Source organism: Physcomitrium patens, chromosome 25, assembly GCF_059467195.1.
Source record: "Physcomitrium patens ecotype Gransden chromosome 25, ASM5946719v1, whole genome shotgun sequence".
Lineage (NCBI taxonomy): Eukaryota > Viridiplantae > Streptophyta > Bryopsida > Funariales > Funariaceae > Physcomitrium > Physcomitrium patens.
The window spans coordinates 2,427,836-2,452,452 of record NC_143434.1 but is presented as its reverse complement, the minus strand read 5'-3'; the positions used below and the strand labels follow the sequence as shown (position 1 = coordinate 2,452,452).

Here is a 24,617-nt window from a genome sequence, read left to right as displayed (position 1 = left end):
ACGCTGCATGGACGTGCTCGACCTGCAGGTCGATGTAGCTCATGCCTGCACCCACACTGGCGATCTCTTCCCGCAGCTTGCGTAGGTCCACCACGGCCGCCATCTCCCTGGAACCGCAACCGCTGCTTTTATTGCCATAAGAGGCCACAGGCTCCACCAACTTTCACAAGTCCGAAACTTTGCTCTCCATTCAACCATTCCCACCGCAAGAGCTTCGAACCCACCTCTTGAAACTGGCACCCACCTTCTTCACCGAACACTGGAGCAGCAGATCGTCGTGAGGTTAGCAACAGTGCAGAGGCCAATGCTTCCACTGCAATTGCAATTGTGAGTCGGATTTATCAATCAGGTTAACATTCCAGCAGTGAGATTATTATTGTTATTATTATTATTATGTGTAGTTGCATCCATGCAGCTGAAACTGCCACAAATCACCTTACAATTCTTGTATGAATCCACCAGGTCTTTGCTTAACTGACTCGGCGTCGTGGCTCCAGGCAATCCAGATTGATCGATGACTGTGTCTCGTCCGTTTCATAACTTCACTTACTTTTAAAAAAACAAATTTCCCTTTCCTTTATATAGATATATATATATATATATATATATCTATATATATTTGTGTGGAGAATGCAGTTTAATCTGCTACATTCTTGTGTGGCATTGGCCACTTATTTGAATTTCAACTCAAATAAAATAAAGGAAACAAGTATTGGTTGGGTGATTGATGTGTCTGGAGGGTGGAGAACAGAGGACTACATTGCAAGGAAGGATTGATGAAGGTTGAGTTTGTAACTTTGGCGTTCAGATGAAATTAGAAACTAGTATGTTTATTTATTTGTTATTTTGAAAAGTTAGATTCATAAATTTTGTATTAGCATCCATGAAGGAAGGGCAAGAATTTTAAAGGTGGAATTTGAATCACTATACTCATGGTATTAACTTGCTATTTTTTGATAATTAAAGATTGTTGAGGACCAAAAATTAGTGTGATTTTGAGGTGAATCTTTTTTAACAAATTATCATGAATTATCATTAATAAGAAATTTTTGACCAATTAGAAAAAATAAAAAGTACATAAATATATACATTTTAAAAGAATCTATAATCTAAAATTTGTTACAATAGATAAAAAATTATCACACACAATAAAACAAAATCAATTGTAATTTCTTATTTGCTAATGTAAAATTCTATAGATAATCTTCAACATCAATTATTTTTTTATTTTTTATTTTTATTGTAGTTATATCAATGAACGTGCTATCCTCTAGTAACATATTTTTATTCTTTATTTCATTTTTTTTTTTTTTATAAAAAATACATGATATTAAATAATAAACTAAACAATTAAAGTTTGTACTCCACAATTTTTATTTTTTTATTTTATTTTATTTTATAATATGTAACTAATAAAATAATAATAAATAAAACCATATGTAATATACAAGAGAAATAATAAAATGATCCATCTATTTACTAAATCAATCCATCCTATTGTAGAAAATAAGGGGGAACAAGAAAAATTGGAATGAGAGCTCAGAATGGAGAAAGGAGAATATGGAGGGAGGGGGGGGGGGGTTTGAGATGAAGAAGGATGTGAACAAATGGACTCGGGTTTGGAAACAAGGGAGTGGAGATGAGGGCCATGATTGTAATGATTGTTTTTAGAGACGGTCCATTTTTCTAATGATAGTTACAATAAGGTGGATCGATTTAATAAATGGAAGGGTAATTTTTAAAAAAATCATATATATATATATATATATATACAATAGTTTTAAACTAAATATATATTATCTAAAAATAAAAATGATAGAAAATCAAAGATAGTTTTATTTAATTGACAATTAATATCAAAATCAAATGAAGAATTAATATACACAAAACTTTTTCAAAAGTTGAAGATGATATTTTATATAGTATTTTTAACTTCATCTTTATAAAAGAAGAATTATTAAATTATTTTATTTTAAATGTATAATATTAATAAATGAACCTATACAATATTTTTAATAAAATAAATTATATTTAATTAAGATTTATTATTAACATACCATTGTATTTTTTATTTTTTATTTTTCTAAAATAGCATTACAGTTCACCAATTTGATATAAAAATTATGAGTTTAAATATTTATGATAGTACATGTTTTTAAATTATTAAAATATTACTTTAATATTAAAAAGATAAAATAATAGAATATTATAATATTACAATATTAAAATAATTATTATTATCTTGATAAAATTTTTACTCCTTTATAAAATTTTGACATAATAAATATTGTTACACACATTACTAAAGTGAAAAATATCAAAAATTGATCTAAAGCATTGATTTACCCCCTTTTGTATAAAAAGAACTAAAGAATTCAGTAAAAAGTTGAGTATTAAAAAAAAATAGATTGAAAGTAGGTTGGGACTAATATTAAAACTTTCTAGAATATAAATAATTTATTTCATGTAATTTTTTAAATATATATATATATATATATTATTTAATTTTAATTTTAAATACATAAATAAAATTTATTTAGGAATATTTTGTAGGGTTTAAAAATGTAATTTATTAATAACTTAAAGAAAACTTGTGTATTTTTAATAAACCATTGTGCTTCTTTGTGTTGCAAACAAGTAAAAATTTATTTATTTTACTTAGGTTTATAGAAATTGTATATATATTTTTGTTTTTGGTTTTTTATTTTAATTCTTTGTTATTATAGTTGGTTTCTCCCTTTGATACTTTGGCACTACTTTCTAAATTCCTTAGACTACTACTCTTAGGAATATCACTAGAAACTTATTCCTAAATTTCTAAGTTTCTAGAAAACCTCTATATTCTTGGTTGAGAAGAGCTTTAGGAGATACCAAATTATCCATGCTCTTCATATACTATATTTTTTTCTAAACCAGTTTTATGTTGTAATTTTTAATATAATTATATTATTCAATTAGTTTTTTTAAGTTTTAAAATTTTAATTCTTAAAAAAGAAAAAATACTATTTAAAAATATTTATTATACTTCTAAATACTATGACATCTTTATTTCCTTGACTATTGATAGAATGTCAATACACTAACAAATATATGTAGAAGAAATTTTTCTATTAAGAGATAACTCTTATTTTTTGTTAATACAAATTACACATGTAAAAAAAATGTTATTATTTTTATTATACAAGAGATATGTGCACACTCAAACATGTAAATTAATCTAATACTATAAAAATATTTTTTTGAATTTATTTTTTTGTGAGTAATAAATAAAAAATTAAAATTTCATATATACTTAGTTAATTTTTAAATTAATTTCAATAAAATTTCATTATTTAATTTTTAAATTAATAATGCTTTAAAATTATTTAGGTTTTTTTGTTTGATTTATAAACTATTCTAGTGTATAAAAGACCAATAAAGCAAAAAAATTAATATATAAATTTGAAGTAACATACTAATAAGATAAATATTCTAAATAAAATGTCAATTTATCCTACTATCAACTCTGGATTTACAGTGTACTTAGAATTAAAAGATGCCTTTGTAGTTAACACTAGTCCTACTTTTGAAAGGAAACTAATCAGTTTGCATCTGATCGATCCTTGTTCAATTACTTAACCAAAGCACATCACAATTATGATGGCAGAGTAGAATCTCAGTGGTGGGATCCTCTGAACATGTTCTTTTCTAAAACTGAGATGAAACTGACAAAAACATTGAGAATATTATTATAAGTGAGAAAAAGAGTGTACTGAATCCGAGCTTCAGATCAAGCCCTGGCGTTATGTTTGTAGCGCTATTTCTAACAGCGGCGACCAGAATCGACGTCAATATTGACCTGACTGTCATGCAGGGCGAGTCATAAACTGGGAGGTACTTCGAGACTGAGTGGCAAAATCAACGTGGAGAACTGTTGCTCTGTCAGCCGAGTATGTGTGTGAAGGCAAAAAGAGCTGCACAGTTTAATGCTTTCAATGGTGGAAACTGGAGCTGGTGCATGCTGGCGTCGAAAGTAAGAAAGTAGACACCTAGTTGTGTGTTTGTATCGATTCTGATGTATAACCCACTTCGAAGTTGGTCTTGGCTTTGGCCCCTCGCAGCGCCCTTGCGGCTGTAGACACAAACACCGCAAGTTCTCACACAAAGTTAGAAAATTGTGCAACATAAACAAGCAAGATGTGAAACTCCCGTGTTTAAAAACCAGATGCAACGGCACAGTATTTGTGACTTCCATGAGTTCTCGATGACGAATCTTACCACTGTCGTAAGCTCTGGCGGCATCTTCTGCTGTGTCGAATGTGCCCAACCAATGTCGGCACCGTCCAATTCGATCACGAATCTCAGCAGACCACCGACCCCAGGGCCTCTTCCTCACTCCTCGAAACGCTCGCCCCATTTTTCCTGCAGTTTCACGTCGTGCCGCACTATCGGCGCTGGTGGCTGTCCGGCTCGTGACTTGCGGACCCACCATTTCCCCACAGCTTTGCTTCAAGGAATCGAGGTTGAATTCTGATGCTATCGCCTCACGGACGTCCTGCAACTGCGACGATAGTCTGGAGATCTCTGGTTTTGATAGCGAATTGCTTGAGGTGATACTTGAATTCTCCATGGAGAATTTTGGTAATTCCGCGTTGAAACCATCAGCATGCTGATTTCCTCCTGACTCTCGGTTCAAACCGGGGATGTTGGCCGTTAGTGATGGCATCATCTGTGCGATCTTGTCGTCAACCTCAAATGGTATTCTAGAATTCCAAGATGAGGGCTGCGATCGGATCGTGGTCATAGTGTTGCTGTATGCATAACGACCTTCAGAGTATCGATTAGTACCGAACAGCACGTTATGTCCTATAACTGCTGCAATGCCATCTAAATCAAGCTGTTCGAGGTCAGAGTTGGATGGCAAGCTGGTGCCTATTGATGTAAATGGGGACGTAATTGGCAACAGTAATTGATCATCGCTGCCATCTGCTCCACGACAATGGAAATTGGTGTGGAAAACACCAAACGACTCCGATCCACCTGAAAGAGTATTGCCGTAACTGTCCACACTACTCTCGTCTAAAGTAGCAGCACCTTCCATTACGAAATCAGAAATATACTTAGGGGAAGAACAATGCAAGACACAACGATTACTATGCGAATGGAGTGTAGAGCCAGAGCATTGATGGCAGGCTATCCATGTTCGATCCTTATTCTGATCGCTATTGCCTCGAAATCCACCAATGATGGTATTCTTAATAGGAACTTCAGAAGTTTCGTCTCTCCGTTTGCGCTTCGTAAGTATGCGGCTGCTAAGCAGCATATCATGAAGTGCCATGATGATGGGTTATAATCTCCGAATATAGATACTATAGGAATATATTGACCTGAAAGTCCTCGATCAATGAATGCACTTTTAGGTGTGATGATCGATGCCTTCGGTCCTTTTTACAATTTAGTGCTTAGGTCCACTGTAAACCTGGTGAATCTTATTCGACCTCTATCAAATTTTCAATGGAGAAGCTAACAAACACAAGCACACATCTTTTATGTTTGTGCGATCGTGTGCTAGATAGAGGAAGAGAGAAAGAGAGAGCGAGAGAGATAGGGTCCTTTAATTCATGCCATCAGACTAGTGAATTGATCATTTCTAACTTCGTTAAATACGTACTCCGAATGGTGGTCCATGGCCTACCCGCAGATTATATTTCCACTGATGGTTCATTAAAGGGATCATTCCCGGAACGCTCGATTAAGTGCTCTCGAAATCTCGTTTGTCTCCGACTACTCAGTCTCTTCAGACGTTGCTGGAACTACTCTCAGGAATGTAAATTGTACTAGCCTAATTCTAAGTGTTGAAATCAAGTTCTAAGGCCGCCGTTGGACTATCCCCCTAATACTCTACAGCACGTAATGTAAGATTATAATGAAATGCAACTGATCCTCGCATGAAGTTTCGCAGCGAACTTATACTATCTTCCGCCTTTGGGTTACTGCTCTCAAGTGAAGAAACATTGTCTAATGCTCTGGAACATGATGCTTCTTATTGCCCCAGCTTCAGTTGTACTTGTACTCCATGCATATACAGTCTGCAGGATTCCTGCTCCAACCCAACAGAGACCGGTTTTCGATCGCCTGGGTTCGTGAGGCACACTAGATCCCTGCAGCGGAGCTGGTCAGGTCCCTAGTAAATATCTTCATATTTAAAACAACTTCATGGGGGTTCCAGACTCCACGTAACTCCCTTCAGAGTCTAGTGTCCGTGACAATATTCCTACAAGCAGAGCCACATAGACCAACCGCAGTAACGACAAGACACATAAACCCCCAGAAATATCCTTATGTTCTGGTATCCCCTTACACCGCATGTGGAGTGTAACATAGGCATACAGCCTCCAAGACCTCACAACTTGTGGCTTCTTGGAGCAGCATGGTAGGATACACCTTTCACATGCAGCACCAATTGATACTTCGCACAATGTCACGTGTAGATTGCAGCAGTAGCAACATTAATCCCAGTCTCTGCTCGAATACTAGCACTGCAGTTGCTGAAGCATGGTAATGTCCGACAGTACTGAGGTCACATTTATGTGAAGTCTTTGTAAGGCAGCAGCGACCAGCACATCGGCTCACAATGAACACCAACAATAATTAATTAATTTTAAAAAGTATAAGATGGATAAGATAGCACTTTAGAATGATCAAGTGATTATGAGCATGAACAAAATTAAATTTCCACACATCGCAATCCCTAAAGAAAAAGAATCTATCGATCACTAGTTGTCTTGAATTTCATCTGGAAGTGGCAGGTAGTGGTAGAATGTCGAAATTAAATTCTCTATTGGTTCATGATAAGCCTATTACATCATGTTCTGAAATAAGAAAAAGAAGGTGGGATGGACAAGTTACCATAGACTGATGAAACCTTGTTCGACTGTTGGGGGATATTTAAAATTCACCTGACTATTTTTGACCTTCCCTCCAACTTTGTCCACAAGGACAGAATCTAGTGTGACCAGTTTCTGCCAAGGGACGGCAACCTTTCCAGCGCACTCACTTTTGGTTTCAACCGCCTCGGCACCGCAATCGTGTGCGCAGAGCACTTGAAATGTTGTGGAGACCTTGAGCTGGTTGCATCCTGTAAGTAGTTATAATGGACAGCTTTTCCAGTGTCACGGCACAACAATCTAGGCATTCAGCAATCTGTCTCCAGCAGGGAATCGAATAGGCTAGAACTGAAGGACCCAATTTGATTCTTTGCAAGAAGTTCCAAGTGCAACACTCCAAGACCCCGGACGTCACATAACTATGCAATGCACCGAGAGTAAAGATAAAGCAGCACTTTGAACTGATCATGTGATCGGAACCAGTAGTAAAAGTTTGTTTCAAACCTTGTTTCATGCGCACTTCACTCCGTAGGTTCTAAGTCAGATTTTCTCTTCTTTGATGCGAATTCATTCTCAGAACGAAGCTTGAACTAGGGCTTCCCTTCAAAAGCAAATCATAGGTGTTACCAACCTTTGAGTGCAGGCTGCAAGTGCAATAGTACATCAGATCTGAAGCAACACCAGGGAGACTGTTGTCAGGTTCATTGCAGGGCCAACCTCAGGACTGCGAGGATCTAAAGCTGGATTGCCTTGAGCACAAGTGCAAGTCGAAAAATGAACCTAACCTCAGGTTTCTTGTCGTCCCTATTGGCTTGCAAGTGCATTATTCTAAGGTTACTAAAGCTTACAAAGCGGGGGTAGTAGTATCACATCAAATCTATCATTTCACTAGCTTGAAAACTGGCAAACCCTGCCAGCCTTGAGCTTTCAAAGTCTTCAAGGAATTGGGCTTTTCAGGACCCTGTGGCCCACTCTTAACCAGTTCACAAAGACTTCCGGAACAGCTTGGGGTCATCAAACGAGAAAAATGTGTTGATGTTTTAAAATATAAAAAAATGAAGAGGTCAATGATAATATGCCAACATACGCATCAAATGATCCAATTTTGCTTCGGGAAGGAGGAAGATGAAACATAATTTGTGAAGAATATTAATGGAGTCACATAATGCAATCTTGCCATAGCAACATCATTAAAAACCTGTGGAATGAATTATCTGTGAAACCACAACTATTTCCACCTAGCCATCAGTTGCTTGTTTAATCACTTTTAGTTGGTTTTCTTGGAGGGTTTAAAGGATGAATTCTTCCTGGTCCAATGCTTAGCTTTATATGAATTGTTCAGTTGCAGTCTGTAGTTGAGGTCTTCCAAGACAAAGTTCTCATTATTTCTTGGATACAATCCACACCAATGAGGGGGCATACTTTGCAGTAAAGACTTTACTGATTTTACTGGCTCTCTCATGTGGAGATCCACATGATTTCCTGACCGCCTTGAAAAATACGTAGAAAGTGTTAGGAATTGTTGGGGATTAGAGACGCTTCACTGCAATCCTGCAGGTTTCAGTAGGCCACTATTGGTGATACATTTCTTGTCTGGAAGCTCCACAGAGCCTTTGATCGAACCACGTCCCCTCTTTCTGACACTTCCTTCTAGGATGTCGCAAATATGTCCAGATCAGGAGGTTCAATCCAGTTGAACCAATGCACATGCTTCAAAACCTTTGGAATTTTCACATTTTGCTTGACCTTGTCACTTGCTTATCACTCTTGCTAAGTTTGAGCTTGATTTTGATAACAATATATGTAGGAGAGCAAGGCTTAAATTTTGTGTATGCAATCAATTAAATGCAGAGCTGAATTTGGGCTTTGTAGATGGGGAGTCAGGCATGAGCTTTTTCCAGAGCCAAGGCTGCTAACCCTGGTCAAGTCTGCTAACCCGCTTGGAGAATCATCAGATTCTGAATTGGGTTTCCTGGTCAGTCATTCTGCACTAATGGGAAAGAGGTAAAATGAAATAATCTGATCCATTGTTTATACTTTTTTTTGCAAAATCACTTCACTGAACATAAAAAGTTCCAATTCTTGTTAAGGAAGACAAGGCAAGTTTTCAAACCTTTGTCAAGATATATCATTGGTAATGGTTCTTGCCACATACAAATCACCTAATTCAGTATACAAAAAATTTATGAAATAGCATGTGAAACATAGGTTGTTGTTACATGGTCAATATAGTATTCCACATTAGACTCCAAGCAAGTGTCATAGAACAGTGAAACTTAGCAATTGCTTATGCTGTAGAAGAGCTGCAATCTTACAGATTTAATAGAATTAAAAACAGTTATTTCCTTTTTCTTTTCTCTTTAAAACATGAGTCAAAACAGAAGGAGTTGCACTAAAAAGCCATGAGTTAACATAGTACAAAACTCCAAATCCAGAGATTATAGGGACAATTGTTTATGGCAAGGTGATATATTGCACAAACTAATGATCTTGTAATAAATGGAACCTAAGCTTAAACATCCTACACATGACCAGTCACCTACACATAATGTGGAGGATCCCATTGGTCAAACTTCTATAAACTAAAACATTTGACCAATTCTATTGCAGAAGATTATGAGACACTTCACCTCCCCCACACAACACAGATCTTTCTCCTACCTCCATCTCACTAGGCTCACCCTTCTAAGAACAGTACCTAAGTTTTACTTTTTCAAACACCTGTTGACCAAGATTTGTGACAAGTGGTTCCATCCAAACCACACTGCAGCAAACTAAAAATATACAAGTAGTGGTGAACATAGATTTAATACCTATTGTTTACTCACTGTTGTCTACAAACCTGTTGCTAGTCATTGTAATGTAAAAAACACACAAAGTCCTGAGAAAGTGCAAACATGTTCATCCAACATACATGATACTCTCAATGGTATTGCATTCAGTAATCATGAATTTCATACCAATCACAGATTGTTTAAAATGGGTGTTGTTGCACATACTTCTTCTGCCCCAAGGGTAAAAAAAAATTCCAAAATTATTCAAAAAACAGCAATACAAAAAACAAAACAAAACAAAACATAACCAAAATATGTTGAGCTTACAACAAGCAACAGTCTGATAGAAATAATTCATGCATAACAATGCAAAAGTATTTCAAAAGTTATGACAAAATTCTTGAACTGTGCAAAAAAATAGGTTCATATTTAATAAATAACTGAAAAGACTTGCCAAAAACTACTCAAGAGATGAGGATGGGATGCAAGGGAATGCAGGCTTGATGGGGCACACATGTAGTGTTGGATATATTGGTGAGAATTCCATTCCCTGCCAAACCCCTCAGGAGAGGAGAGAAGGTGGACTGATGGGTTGAGAAAAGCGGTGATGGGCTGATGGCAAATGTTTGTTGGTTTGGGTGATTGTTTGGAGGTGTTGGTCCAGGTATGTTTGAGGGGCATTTGGGTGGACATGGGATGGCAGTGTGTAGACAGACAAGTATGAGAATTGTGGCATGTGTGATAGGTATCTTGTGGAAGTAATCTTGGATCGGGGCTATGGTGGGGAGAAAGAGGCAGCTGATATGAATGAGCTTTGCTGACAGGCGATTCCATGTCATAGGGTGAGTGCATTATGACAGGTTTGGACAGCCCAGGGACTTGTGTGTTGTGCAACTTTTGAGTTGAAATATGTTTCAGAAGTAGAGAGAGTCTTTGTCTTTGTCTTTGTCTCATAACCGATCCTACAGCAGAGTTGGATGATACTCCCTTTTGGCAGTGTGTGTTTGTTTATCCCAGCCGTGGCCAGTGAAAACAACACCTCATCTCACAACATTTGCTGCAGAATGAAGAAACTGTGTGCATTCAGGATCCATCAGCGAGGAGGGGTCTGTGCAAATGGGGGGTGGGGAAAAGTAAAGTAAAATTAACAGGTTGTGGTAGGTCCCGGCGAGATTTGAACTCGCGTTACTGGATTCAGAGTCCAATGTCCTGACCGCTAGACTACGGGACCTCGCCGCAGCACTCCCGGTGGGACTCGAACCCACAATCCCCTGATTAGAAGTCAGATGCCTTATCCATTAGGCCACGGGAGCCGCGCTCGAATTGATGTCTCTTCCCTAATCCATCGCAAAACTTAAACAATTATTCGACGCATGCGTCACCTCCACGTTTTCATTTTGAAACATTCCTCCTCTTATCAACATATTTTTTGGAAGAGTTTTTGGTTGCATATTTATAAAAAGAAAATTCAATCTAAAAAACTATCAATAATCCTATCTACATATATGTAGTTGGATCAACATTAATACCAACATTTGTAAACACTTTTTGATGATTAAATTATTTCCAATTCAACAGATTCTGATTTTTCGAATTCATTTCAGTTTTTAATTCTTTTATAGTAATCTTTTCGATTACAGACATTCATCTTTTTTTCTTTTTTTTTTCTTCTTTTGTTGAGTTCATAATAATATGGACATGCTTTCATTACATTGTTTTCAAATGCAGTCTTAAGTATTATAAAAATAAATAAAAATCTTATGTACATGTATCATTTTAAATAAAAGTCTACACAGAGAACTGAAGAAACAAACCTTTGAGGTTTAGTGACTTTCGAAGATTTAGAAGCTGTACACACAAGTTAAGCAACATGCATGCAAAGTTCAAATTTGTAATGCCATTTGTATACATATCCACTTGCACAGAAAACCTATTTTTGGCAAAAATTACGTTACAAAATTTCCTGAAATTTTACCAACAATTTTAGGATATATGATAGAGTTCATAGGATTATAATTTTAATGTCCATGTCATACAATAACAATTTTAAGGGGTGGATAACAAGATATACAGCAGTTAATTCACAATTGCATGGTGGGTTTAGAATTCATTGCATATGCGGTTTCATAATTTTAAAGTCTAGGCCACTAAGTAAAACATTTAGAGTAACATTTGTAAGATTATAAGTACAAAAGAGACAATGTAAGATATAGGGTATAGAGTTTGAAACTTAGGAGTTAGGGCATGCAATTTAAGGTTTGTATTTTAAAATTTAAGGTGTAAGACTGTATATTTCACATCTTAGGATTTATGGTTTAAAGTTTGGATTTCTAGATATAAGGTATAGAATGTATATTTTGAATTTTAAAAGACACTTACATCAAGGGTGGAAAACTTAGCATTGAAGTATGTGAAGAAATAATAAATGTTAGAATTCATTCAAAATCAATTTAAATTAAAATATGTAGAAACATAATAAAATTAAAATATGAATATAATATAATGAATATAGTCCTTATTAGGTGGTTATTTCTCTTGAAATTTAGTAATTAATAATAAAAAAATATTAATTAAGTTTCAAAATATAATAATAAAATATTACAAAAAAATAAAAATAAAATTTTATATCTTTAAAAAGAAACTAAAATAGAAATTGGATGTAAAACAACTTTGGTTGGTCAACCTCAACATAGGTTATTTATTAGCAAGAGTTGCTTTAGCATAACAAGATCAAGATTTAATTTTTTTTATCTATGCTACTAAATTCATTAACAAATAAAATATACAATCTATTGTTGTTTTAGGACTCATCTCAATAATTACTTTAAAATTTTTGATATTGAATTTTTTATCATATTTTTCTTAAATTATAATCTAAATATATATATATATATATATATATATATATATTTATTATTATCTTATGTCAATTTATTGTGGTGGGCAATCAATGTTCGTTTTTACAAATAGCTAATGGCTTTAGTCTTCCTCCTATTCACATTGGACTTTTAATTTTCTTTTTGCATTGTTGGATTGTGTATATTCCTTGTATTCTTGGGCTTTTGCCCTCATTGCCAGACTCACAAGAATACTTAATAAAGGCCGACATATTTTAGCAACATGCATGCACATTCTTTCTATTAATTGCAATGTAAAGTAACGATGGACCTAAGTTATGACATACATACAAGCAAGTAGATTTTGGAGCATCAATGAGGGCAAAAGCCCAAGAATACAAGGAATATACACAATCCAACAATGCAAAAAGAAAATTAAAAGTCCAATGTGAATAGGAGGAAGACTAAAGCCATTAGCTATTTGTAAAAACGAACATTGATTGCCCACCACAATAAATTGACATAAGATAATAATAAATATATATATATATATATATATATATATATATATTTAGATTATAATTTAAGAAAAATATGATAAAAAATTCAATATCAAAAATTTTAAAGTAATTATTGAGATGAGTCCTAAAACAACAATAGATTGTATATTTTATTTGTTAATGAATTTAGTAGCATAGATAAAAAAAATTAAATCTTGATCTTGTTATGCTAAAGCAACTCTTGCTAATAAATAACCTATGTTGAGGTTGACCAACCAAAGTTGTTTTACATCCAATTTCTATTTTAGTTTCTTTTTAAAGATATAAAATTTTATTTTTATTTTTTTGTAATATTTTATTATTATATTTTGAAACTTAATTAATATTTTTTTATTATTAATTACTAAATTTCAAGAGAAATAACCACCTAATAAGGACTATATTCATTATATTATATTCATATTTTAATTTTATTATGTTTCTACATATTTTAATTTAAATTGATTTTGAATGAATTCTAACATTTATTATTTCTTCACATACTTCAATGCTAAGTTTTCCACCCTTGATGTAAGTGTCTTTTAAAATTCAAAATATACATTCTATACCTTATATCTAGAAATCCAAACTTTAAACCATAAATCCTAAGATGTGAAATATACAGTCTTACACCTTAAATTTTAAAATACAAACCTTAAATTGCATGCCCTAACTCCTAAGTTTCAAACTCTATACCCTATATCTTACATTGTCTCTTTTGTACTTATAATCTTACAAATGTTACTCTAAATGTTTTACTTAGTGGCCTAGACTTTAAAATTATGAAACCGCATATGCAATGAATTCTAAACCCACCATGCAATTGTGAATTAACTGCTGTATATCTTGTTATCCACCCCTTAAAATTGTTATTGTATGACATGGACATTAAAATTATAATCCTATGAACTCTATCATATATCCTAAAATTGTTGGTAAAATTTCAGGAAATTTTGTAACGTAATTTTTGCCAAAAATAGGTTTTCTGTGCAAGTGGATATGTATACAAATGGCATTACAAATTTGAACTTTGCATGCATGTTGCTTAACTTGTGTGTACAGCTTCTAAATCTTCGAAAGTCACTAAACCTCAAAGGTTTGTTTCTTCAGTTCTCTGTGTAGACTTTTATTTAAAATGATACATGTACATAAGATTTTTATTTATTTTTATAATACTTAAGACTGCATTTGAAAACAATGTAATGAAAGCATGTCCATATTATTATGAACTCAACAAAAGAAGAAAAAAAAAAGAAAAAAAGATGAATGTCTGTAATCGAAAAGATTACTATAAAAGAATTAAAAACTGAAATGAATTCGAAAAATCAGAATCTGTTGAATTGGAAATAATTTAATCATCAAAAAGTGTTTACAAATGTTGGTATTAATGTTGATCCAACTACATATATGTAGATAGGATTATTGATAGTTTTTTAGATTGAATTTTCTTTTTATAAATATGCAACCAAAAACTCTTCCAAAAAATATGTTGATAAGAGGAGGAATGTTTCAAAATGAAAACGTGGAGGTGACGCATGCGTCGAATAATTGTTTAAGTTTTGCGATGGATTAGGGAAGAGACATCAATTCGAGCGCGGCTCCCGTGGCCTAATGGATAAGGCATCTGACTTCTAATCAGGGGATTGTGGGTTCGAGTCCCACCGGGAGTGCTGCGGCGAGGTCCCGTAGTCTAGCGGTCAGGACATTGGACTCTGAATCCAGTAACGCGAGTTCAAATCTCGCCGGGACCTACCACAACCTGTTAATTTTACTTTACTTTTCCCCACCCCCCATTTGCACAGACCCCTCCTCGCTGATGGATCCTGAATGCACACAGTTTCTTCATTCTGCAGCAAATGTTGTGAGATGAGGTGTTGTTTTCACTGGCCACGGCTGGGATAAACAAACACACACTGCCAAAAGGGAGTATCATCCAACTCTGCTGTAGGATCGGTTATGAGACAAAGACAAAGACAAAGACTCTCTCTACTTCTGAAACATATTTCAACTCAAAAGTTGCACAACACACAAGTCCCTGGGCTGTCCAAACCTGTCATAATGCACTCACCCTATGACATGGAATCGCCTGTCAGCAAAGCTCATTCATATCAGCTGCCTCTTTCTCCCCACCATAGCCCCGATCCAAGATTACTTCCACAAGATACCTATCACACATGCCACAATTCTCATACTTGTCTGTCTACACACTGCCATCCCATGTCCACCCAAATGCCCCTCAAACATACCTGGACCAACACCTCCAAACAATCACCCAAACCAACAAACATTTGCCATCAGCCCATCACCGCTTTTCTCAACCCATCAGTCCACCTTCTCTCCTCTCCTGAGGGGTTTGGCAGGGAATGGAATTCTCACCAATATATCCAACACTACATGTGTGCCCCATCAAGCCTGCATTCCCTTGCATCCCATCCTCATCTCTTGAGTAGTTTTTGGCAAGTCTTTGACAATTGATGGTTGTGCAGATCTGATTTCCTGTTTTTCGTATCTTCTTTCGTATTTTCCAATGATTTCAGAGTTTGATTTAGTAGTAGGCAGGCATTGAATGGAATGCAAGTATATCTTTCATTGAGAGAGATGTAGTTCTGGAAGGTTTAGAAGCTAATGCGAAGAATGAGTTTATGAAATCCAGTTTTTAGCAGATTCATTTCCTGCATTGTATGATATTCATAATCATGGCAGGTGCTTTCCTCTTGAAAATGGAACCAGATGCTGTGGTACTTGAAAATACGGATTTTTTGAGTGCAACGAACGAGTGTTGAGAAATGATTGATCCGTAAACAATTGCACTGGATTCAATAGGTGGATGTGACTACCTCCGGGCACCATTGTTTACTCACGAGTTTTTTAGTCTCGGTCTCGTCATTTCTCAATGGAAGTGATATAATTCCCTTGACTCAACTAAAATTCAGGCCACCACAAGTCTACAAGGCTTCGTTTTTTGTGATATACAGGTATACTGATGGAACCAACTAGGGATGCAATCTTCGTGGACGGAAGTTGATAACTCGAAGTTCCAAAGCATGAAGTGATGTAACCATGTCTTTCTGAGTTATATGTGTCTTTGGTAGCTGAGAGGTGAATCGAATACGATAGTTGTGATGAATTGAAGATATTGAGCTATTGACCCAGAAAGGTTGGAATATTGATGGCCATTGCTGCTTTATGTTCTAGCTCACTAGCAAGAGGAACTAAGATAGCCGCATAGTTTGTCATCGCCTCTGGCTGCGTCTTTCACATCTCCACCCAAACGTTTAGTCTGCACGCTGCAAGTTCAATGTCCAGGCTTAGCAAACTGGAAGAGATAACTTAGATGCTCTAGGCTTAACAATTCTCAAAGCTATTCTATTGCAGTGGTCAAGGACTGTCTGAGAAGCTGTTGACACATCACCCCATGTAGTAAGAGTGTTATCAACACAACTTCAATGTTACTTTCGGCCTCGCATGAATCAGGCTTGTTACATGTGAATAAAGACTGAACGTGAAAGAGGCCTTCATTGTGTAAAGTTATCAAAACGATTCAGATAAATCTGCAATTAATTAGATCATCAACGACATTGTGACGATGCCTGTAATGAATTGAATTGACTGTAAATACTCAACCTCGAACAACAAACTCCAGTTAGCCCTAATCAAAAAATATCTACTCAAAGCCAAATTCGAAAGAAAAAAAAAGGAATAAACAAGCAAATAAAAGTCGAAACTTACGCTCCCAATTATTGCCCGCAATGCATCAATAGAAGCGACTCACCCACCGCAATGACAAATGACTGGCAGACTCTGCGAAATGTTTCGCTGAACTACTAACTATGAGCTCCACAATCTACGATGAACAGAAGGAACTGCACAAGAATCTGGCGCCCTGCAACTTAGACGATTATCTCCAGAGAAACTCACACAGCGTCCAACGATTTTGATATCTCCGCCAATCTGTCGCCGGTGCAAAGACCCGGATGGTAGGCCAGATGGTTGAGAGGCTTTCCCCCCAGCTCAACAGGGGCATGATAAGATTTAAAAGTGTATACTAGTGAGTACTCACATGCAGTAGCTACTAAAGCTTCTAAGACGCGAAGCCTGAGGTGACCAGAACTTCCAACCAAAAAATCATGTGACCTCTCTCCCCTACTGTCTTCTCTTCTTGACTCAAGTGGAATTAGATCCAGATTCCGTAAAATCTGGACACAAAGACCCAATTGAAAGCATAGCAAATACAGATTGCACCGGTCGAATCCAACTCACCAGATCGAAGCTACCAGAACAACATTCAAAAACATTTCTACTTTAGGGTTTGAAACTAATTTGCAAGAGAATCCTGTATAATCCTGTCGGACCTTGGCTGTGCATGCATGCATCTCAAAATCCTTCCACAGACCAGATACTCTAACTTTCCATGCTCAATACCCTCGAAAATTGCAACAATAAAACGCTATCGTGCACATAAATCTTACTCCTCTTCCAACTCACTATTCAACGCTGCACCCAAGGTCACTACCATACATGAAGAAGGCGCAATTTCAAATATTCTTTAACAAAGTGGGGGAGCAGATCTTCAATCACAACGAGTGGTTGGCAGCCAAACTTGTTGCAGTTCTAACATGAGGAGTAAAGTTACTTTTCAACAAGACTAGTTTTGTCCCCTACCAACGTCACTTTCCAAACCCTGAACATCGAATAAGAGACCCAAGCGAGACGACACTTCACGATCAGGATATGCATATGTTAGTGTCGGTGGCCATGTGGGAGATAAAAAGAAAACAGGGAAAAGATGGGTTCGCCTTCGGAAATACGTGAATGTAAAAGATGGAAGAATTTGCATTCGATATATGTTACACTTGGAGGTAAACAACTGTAGCCATTCGTTCAAAAAAAACATGGGATCTTAGCCGTGGAATATCAAAGAAGAGATCTCTGCAGAAAAGTATTTTTCTCTTTTCGCAAGGGATGGAGAAGTGTGTAATCGAAGGGTCCTTGACTTAGCTTCCGGCAGATCTTCCAATCCAACTTCTTCTTCTGGCAGTCTCCTACAGCGGATCGGATCGGCACAATGAGCACTCCTGCTGCAATCCCAGGGGTAATGCATTTTTCTGCAGAGTTTCAATTGAGTCTCTTACCTCGTTTCGATTGGATTCTGTCAGTTGAACTCGGTTTCTTTCTTTATGGCGATTGCGTCGTTGTGTCTATCAAGGGTTTCTCATCACCCCCTTTTTTTGTGAAAGATTCGCTGCGTCTTTTCTCCTGCATTATTCCTCTTACGTGATGATCGCACTAGGGGATGACATTGGTTTCGGAATATGTGGTGAACCCTAAGCTACTGAAACTCTTTCGGTAGCCGAGCTTTTTCCCAGCTTGTTTTCGCCGATTCTAGAATAGTAAAATAGATTTAGGTAGGGTTTGTCTAAAGGGCCCTGTGCAGATGTGATGTAGTCCACATTGATTGTTGCCTCGAAGTGTTCTCTAGGAGAATTAGTTAACCCCAGCCAGAAGCCCATATTCTGAAGGCATGTTCTATTCTTTGACGTCATTACTCAGCTGTATCGTTGAGGTTAAGGACTCCCTGTTACCCTTTCGGAATACTCGGTACATACTTCGAGCTCTGCAGTTCTGGTCTAAGAGCTGCTCAAGATTGGCTTCACATGCAAGTAGTTATTATTGATTCTGAGCTGATCAGGTTTTTAAGTGCTTCCAGACAACTTAACGATTTCTGAAAGAAATCGTCCTGCCCAGGGCTTAGGGTTTATTTACTTGTTTCTTTTCTTCTTTTCTGTTCTTTTCTTTTCGTCATAATGTCATTACGGCCTAATTGCACATACTAATTGCACTGAAATCTGATACAAGATTTTGTTTGTCCCTTGTATACAGACTGGTGGCCTTTTCTCAGGCTTTACCCGACTTTCAAAAGGACTTGCTGTGGTTCTTGTTACGGGCTACCTTGCCAATGTCCTCTTACCTCATACGATTTCAGATACTTTCTCCTTGATACCTGGAAAGTAAGTGATATTGCAGAAGGCCTGCTATCTGCTGAGACGTTCAATAGTTTGTCCAGTCTTTTATCTGGTCATGACCTTGTTTAAGATTTCAGGGCGAGTTGGGTATTGACGGATGAATTGTGCATGTATGTTGGAAGATTCGTGGCAGTTTATCTCAATCCAGAAGCTCTTGTTTCTAAAGAATCTGCTATTAGATTGACCTGAAATTCAAACATTAGATATATGTACTGCGGCCACTCATGCTTTCTTTAGTTATTTGTCTCAGGTAGATTTGAGTAATTGCTCAGTTGTTCCGCATTTTGTCTGCAGATTTATCCCATTTGTTTGGAATATTATCACAGCAGGCTATCTTGAGACAACTATTTTTGGTGTAAGCTTCTTCACTATATCTCATGAGTTTCTTCTGGATTGTGACAGAGCTCTTGATTAATGTTGATCGTCTACAGCTGTTACGAACTCCTTGACTTACTGTTGGACTTTCTAGCGCAAATACAACTTTGTAGAAATTTTCGATCCTCTTTCAAATTGAGAAGAAAATTCGTGATGTTTTTGTAATGCATGTTATGAGCTTCTCTTTATTTTGGCCACATGCATTACTCGCTGTGCTTATTATGAGCTTCTCTTTATTTTGTTTGGTTTCAGTTCATTCAGTCCTCACGCAAGATTTTCTTCATTCTGTGCAGTTGGGAGCGAGCGTTCTTGCTCTGCTTCTTGCCGGAAAGCATTTGGAGCCTTTCTGGGGTTCAAGGGAGTTCATCAAGTTCATAGTCTTTGTCAATCTCTTCACTTGTGCAAGTACCTTTGCCCTTGCTATTTTTCTTTATTTCACTACAAGACGAGGAGATTATCTGTAAGTTGGGCAATCACCCTGCGTTTTTGTTGAAAACTAGGTTCATCTAATTTGTTCCAGAGAACAGGCATTGAGCTACTAGTGACCTTGTTGATACTGAGTAGAATTGCCACTTTTTCTTGGAGAAGCTGATAGAAGTGGAAGCTCCAGCGGATGAATGATGGTACCAGATGAGGAAATAGCGAAGTGGATCTTTGTTTCTGCGTAGCTGTCCCATCCCCATAGTCGAGTTGGTAGAAGTGGTAGGGACCCTCAATTATTAGGGTGTGGCTTTACTTTTGTTAACACCTAAATTGGTTTAATGATTTTGACTGACTTCGGTGACATCTTGCAGATATGCGCCAATATCAGGGTTCCATGGAGTGTTGGCTGGGTTTCTGGTTGCAGTGAAGCAGATCAGTCCAGAACAAGAAATACCGGCCCTTAAACTGCGTGCAAAGGTTAGCTATATTCCTAATTTGCTTTGGTTTTGACTTCCAGACGGCTCTTCAAATGAGGCCTAACAGGGAATGATTGGTGGAACCCTCTGCTTAGATGTTCCTAACAACCGTGGTGTAATTTCTGGTTGCAGTGGTCTCCTTCTCTATTCGTTATCTTTTCGATCGTTAGCAGCTTTCTCTCGGCGGAGCCAATTCAATTCGTACCTTTCATTGTGTTTGGAACTTACGGAGCCTGGATATATCTTCGTTACTTCCAGAGGAAGCCTGAGGCTGGACTCAAAGGCGACTCGAGTGCTGAATTTTCCTTCGCAACTTTCTTCCCATCACCCGTACAGTATGTCCTCTGACCAACAATTTTCGGGATGTTAATTTTATCTCTTGATGAATTGGAAGGACTTCTTGTTGCTATTCTTGGTTGGATAAGTGATATAGAAACGTCTACCCCTTAAAGAGTTGGGGTGATGAATGTAGCTGTTTACCATCTTGTCTCCTTAAACTGAATCTTAGTATGCAAATTTTTTGGGTAAACGAAGTCTTGTAATTAGTACTGTAATACTGAGTGGATATCCTAATGATTCTATTGCAGGCCCTTCGTCGATACAATTGCAAAAATCTGCGAGAGAATTTTCTGCCGGCAGAGAATTCAAACATCTAATGAAGGACCAAGCGTTGAACTCGGGAAACCTCTTCCAGGTTCAGATTCTTTTGAGGCTAGCAGGCGAAGGTACATCAACTCTTAGCTAGCTTTTTACACAACAAATGAATCCAGCTGATTTCTTCGTGTACTGAAGTTCTAGTGGTGTGCTGGTTCTATAACTAAAGACAATGTTGAGATGGATTGAGCGTTTTTTTTTGAATCCAGGGAGCGAGGTGCTCGTGCACTTGAAGAAAGATTAGGTACCAACGCAATGGCAGAAGGCCTACCAGCAGAGGGTCTCGAATCTAAAGGGAGCCAAGCTATTGTCTGAACCAGAGCTTTCGCTTCTCTTCTTTCCTTTTCATTTTTCATGTTTTTTTTTGTACATGACCAAAATAATCAATCCTTAATCGACGATCGACTACTCTTCCCCTATTTAGCCGCACTTTCCCTCCACGGAGGAAACTTCTCCCTTGTTGAGCGCCTAGATCCTCTCCTGGAGTGGAAGTGTTGTAGCATCATGCAAGGTAACCTGGAGCAATTGTGAGTAATGTCGATAATTGTAGGACTAAGGAGGTGTGTTGAGTCCAAAGGCATGGTGCATTATGCATTATGCTGAAGAGTTGTGAAATAGAACGGCCTACACTTGGTTTTGAGTACTTTGAATGCAAAGTTTCTTTAATTTTATTTTCTTCCCTCTGCTCACTACATGTTGCCTATCTGTGTGACCCAAGCACAACAGATTTTATTTGCTTTTATGTTGGAAAAGGCAATCGTAGAGGCTGCAGTCAGTTTCCAGGTCTGTGATCAATCAGGTTGTATATCAGAAGTTGTGTCATGAGGAATTCAGTGTTATGCCTCGTCAAGCAACAGTGATTGTTTTTATCCACAACCGAACGAACTTAATTGGAAGAGTATCTTGTGAGCTACATATTAAATGTTGGTCTCCACAACGGAATCAGTGAGAAGAAACTTAGTAATCGATAAATACTAAAATGCTTATTTAAAGATATTATCTCATTCACCAGTGTTGTGTGATTCAATCACCGAGCAATAAAGTTAAAATGCACCATTTCAGAAAACCCAATCAATAATATTGTGTCTTTTATGTCATTAATCCGATTCACTGAATCTGTACATATTTCTGAAGTTGAATGCTTCTATTGAAATTTAGAAATTTGATGCTAATCAAGTAATGTGTAATGAGCTTTGATATTAAACACAATTGCTTTGTTATACATTGGATTTGAGTGTTTAGTAGAATGTCATCAAACCTCAAATCAGTAAAACTAATATATATGTTTTTTTGTTGGTTTGTTTGATTATTGAATGAAGTGCTCTTATGTTGTTCTTAAAAATAGAAGTACTAGTATATTTTAAACTACACATTTTACTATGAAAATTATATCAATTTAATTTTAATATTATTCAAAATTTATTACTTCTAATTCAAGGAAAAATCAATGTTTGTCACACATTGATTTGATTAGGAGTGCCCATTACATTTATACTCTAAATCAAACCTAATAGTGGTGCATATAATAGAGTATTATATTAACAAAAGTAAATAATTATAGTAAAAAATAGTTATTGTTTACATATATTTGTAATTCAAAACATTTTTTTTTAAGCTGCTGATAAAAAGTTATAAATGACTAAAAATGGTGGCTTGGAAGAAAAATGTCCATGAAATAGGTTTCTAGATTCTTTTAGAGTATTTAATAGTTTATAAAACATTTCTTGAATCTTCTACAATACTTTAAGAACTTTTTAGAAACATTTAAAAGTCAAAACAAAAATCTTTAATAGAAATCTTTTTTAAAAACACTTTGTCCAATAGATAATGCAACAAATCATGAAAAGTATAAACATAAAACTTCTACATTTAAAGTAATGTAAATAAAAGTGTATCAAAAATATCCTCAACTATGTCAATTCTTTTTTAAAGATTTTTTTATTAAGTAAATTGCAAATGTTTTGACAATTAAGATAATAATTTGTCTATCTTATTATGCTTTAACATGATTAGTCTTTGAACCTATTTTTTTATTTGTTTTGTATAAAAAATATATTTCCTATTTGATATTTTAAACTAGTAATTGAATATGTATATTAGATTATTTATAAAAATATTAGAACCAAGTTGTTAAAAAGATTGAAGAGATTGTTATTTTTTTCTTTAAACTACTAAAGCATTTTAAAAGTTTTACATTATTTACTTCTAAATCAATATTATAATAGTTTCATTATGTATATTTATATTCTAAATAGTTTGTTAGAATCGAGAAATCAAAAACAAAGAGTTATATTTTAAAATCCTAAAACATAAATTTAAAAATTAATAAGTATAATACAATAGAATGGAAACATAATCTAGAAGTTGCTTCAAGTCTAGTCACCGTTGTCATGTTGTGGTTTGGCTACTATGTGAAAATAATGCAAATATATATCTAACATATAATTTACTATACAATATAGTGAGAGCCGTGTTATTAGATTTTAGTTGCTTACAAAATGTGATTAGATTACTACTTTGAAGTAGTTAGTTTAAAAGGGCTATAATTGAGGTTGATTTTATATTGATAATAGGTTTTATATATTTAGATCTACCTTTATTAGACATTGGTGACTCTTAAAATCTTGTTTTGTTTCTTATATTTGGTGTTTAGGGCACATATTTTATAAAGCTTATTAGAAAAAAGATTAGAGAAGGATTATTGTGTAAAAAGGAATATCTAAACCAACCATATGGATGAATGGAGATGGATGATAAAAATCTCCATTCTTATTGGCTAAAAATCATGCCCAATGGACTTCAAGGAGGCTGCCTGAGGCCTTATTAGGGATTAGGGTTACTCTTTTGAAGCCATTTGAACACCAAAGGTTAAGATCATCAAAATTAGGGTTTTGGATATGGTTTTAGTGAAAATTTTGTGTGATTTGGAGTTTTTGTGAAGAAGATATAGGTACTCAAAGTTAAGGTGTTGATTTTGTATCTACTATCACGCTTTGGAGCATAGCACATGTGTATGAAGGACTTTTGAAGATCGGATTGTACAATTGAAAATTTGATTCAAAGGACTATAATTTACATACAAAAAGAAAATGGCTTGGAGTTGATTTAGAAGAGCAATGATTGCTTGAATATAGCATTTCCAAATTAAAGTTTGTCAATAATTTAATTTCATGAAGGATTCAATTCTAGCCATATGTTAGGCATTTGGATGAATCTTTGGCTAATTTTTTTTACAAATGTATATTATTATGTTGTAAAGCTACATCCAAAATTTTGTAGCATTTGGATTTTGGATTTTTGAGATGTGAAGAAAATAGTATTTGGGTGCTTGTAATTGGAGTTTAGAGCACTTGCTAGGGTCTCAATGATGCCAAACAATATATAGTAGATTTATAATTCATTTTTTTATGGTAAATCTTAAGGATAAATGCTATATTTCCTAGAAAATTTTAAAAAATTGAACAGTTGGATCAAAAAATATGATATTCTAAAGTTTGTGAAGAAAAAAAATCTTGTGTAGGAGAAAAATGTTTTGAAAGGATTTTGCTACAATTTGGGCATTTTATGCAAAGAAAAGGAGTTTTTGGAAGTGAAGACTTTATATATATGTTAAAGATAGAGATATGAAGCTATAATAAAATTATGATATA

General features: G+C 35.6%; 2 protein-coding genes, 1 long non-coding RNA gene and 5 other non-coding genes across 8 annotated transcripts; 3 read left to right on the top strand and 5 right to left on the bottom strand.

Moving 5' to 3' along the window:
• Nucleotides 1-3,560: 3,560 nt before the first annotated feature.
• On the bottom strand, nt 3,561-7,802 carry LOC112278481 (uncharacterized). Its single transcript, XM_024512034.3, has 3 exons — nt 7,371-7,802; nt 4,258-7,117; nt 3,561-4,111 (listed from the first exon to the last, which is right to left on the bottom strand). Exons 2-3 carry the CDS (start codon nt 5,315-5,317, stop codon nt 4,029-4,031), a joined length of 1,143 nt encoding a protein of 380 aa, XP_024367802.1. The 5' UTR covers nt 5,318-7,117; nt 7,371-7,802; the 3' UTR covers nt 3,561-4,028.
• A 2,997-nt stretch (nt 7,803-10,799) lies between these two features.
• On the bottom strand, nt 10,800-10,871 carry TRNAQ-CUG (transfer RNA glutamine (anticodon CUG)). Its single transcript has one exon. It is a non-coding gene; the product is annotated as a tRNA-Gln (tRNA).
• Nucleotides 10,872-10,880: 9 nt separating this feature from the next.
• Nucleotides 10,881-10,953, bottom strand: TRNAR-UCU (transfer RNA arginine (anticodon UCU)). Its single transcript has one exon. It is a non-coding gene; the product is annotated as a tRNA-Arg (tRNA).
• Nucleotides 10,954-14,613: 3,660 nt separating this feature from the next.
• Nucleotides 14,614-14,686, top strand: TRNAR-UCU (transfer RNA arginine (anticodon UCU)). Its single transcript has one exon. It is a non-coding gene; the product is annotated as a tRNA-Arg (tRNA).
• Nucleotides 14,687-14,695: 9 nt separating this feature from the next.
• TRNAQ-CUG (transfer RNA glutamine (anticodon CUG)) lies at nt 14,696-14,767 on the top strand. Its single transcript has one exon. It is a non-coding gene; the product is annotated as a tRNA-Gln (tRNA).
• Nucleotides 14,768-15,865: 1,098 nt separating this feature from the next.
• Nucleotides 15,866-17,743, bottom strand: LOC112278529 (uncharacterized). Its single transcript, XR_002968718.3, has 2 exons — nt 16,746-17,743; nt 15,866-16,303 (listed from the first exon to the last, which is right to left on the bottom strand). It is a non-coding gene; the product is annotated as an uncharacterized LOC112278529 (long non-coding RNA).
• On the bottom strand, nt 16,400-16,506 carry LOC112278548 (small nucleolar RNA snoR83). Its single transcript, XR_002968727.1, has one exon. It is a non-coding gene; the product is annotated as a small nucleolar RNA snoR83 (small nucleolar RNA).
• A 305-nt stretch (nt 17,744-18,048) lies between the features above and the next one.
• On the top strand, nt 18,049-21,638 carry LOC112278528 (rhomboid-like protein 19). Its single transcript, XM_024512141.3, has 8 exons — nt 18,049-18,108; nt 18,897-19,024; nt 19,334-19,394; nt 19,708-19,874; nt 20,209-20,314; nt 20,446-20,648; nt 20,901-21,038; nt 21,177-21,638. The coding sequence occupies exons 1-8, from the start codon at nt 18,082-18,084 to the stop codon at nt 21,280-21,282; spliced, it is 936 nt and encodes a 311-aa protein (XP_024367909.1). The 5' UTR covers nt 18,049-18,081; the 3' UTR covers nt 21,283-21,638.
• Nucleotides 21,639-24,617: the final 2,979 nt, after the last annotated feature.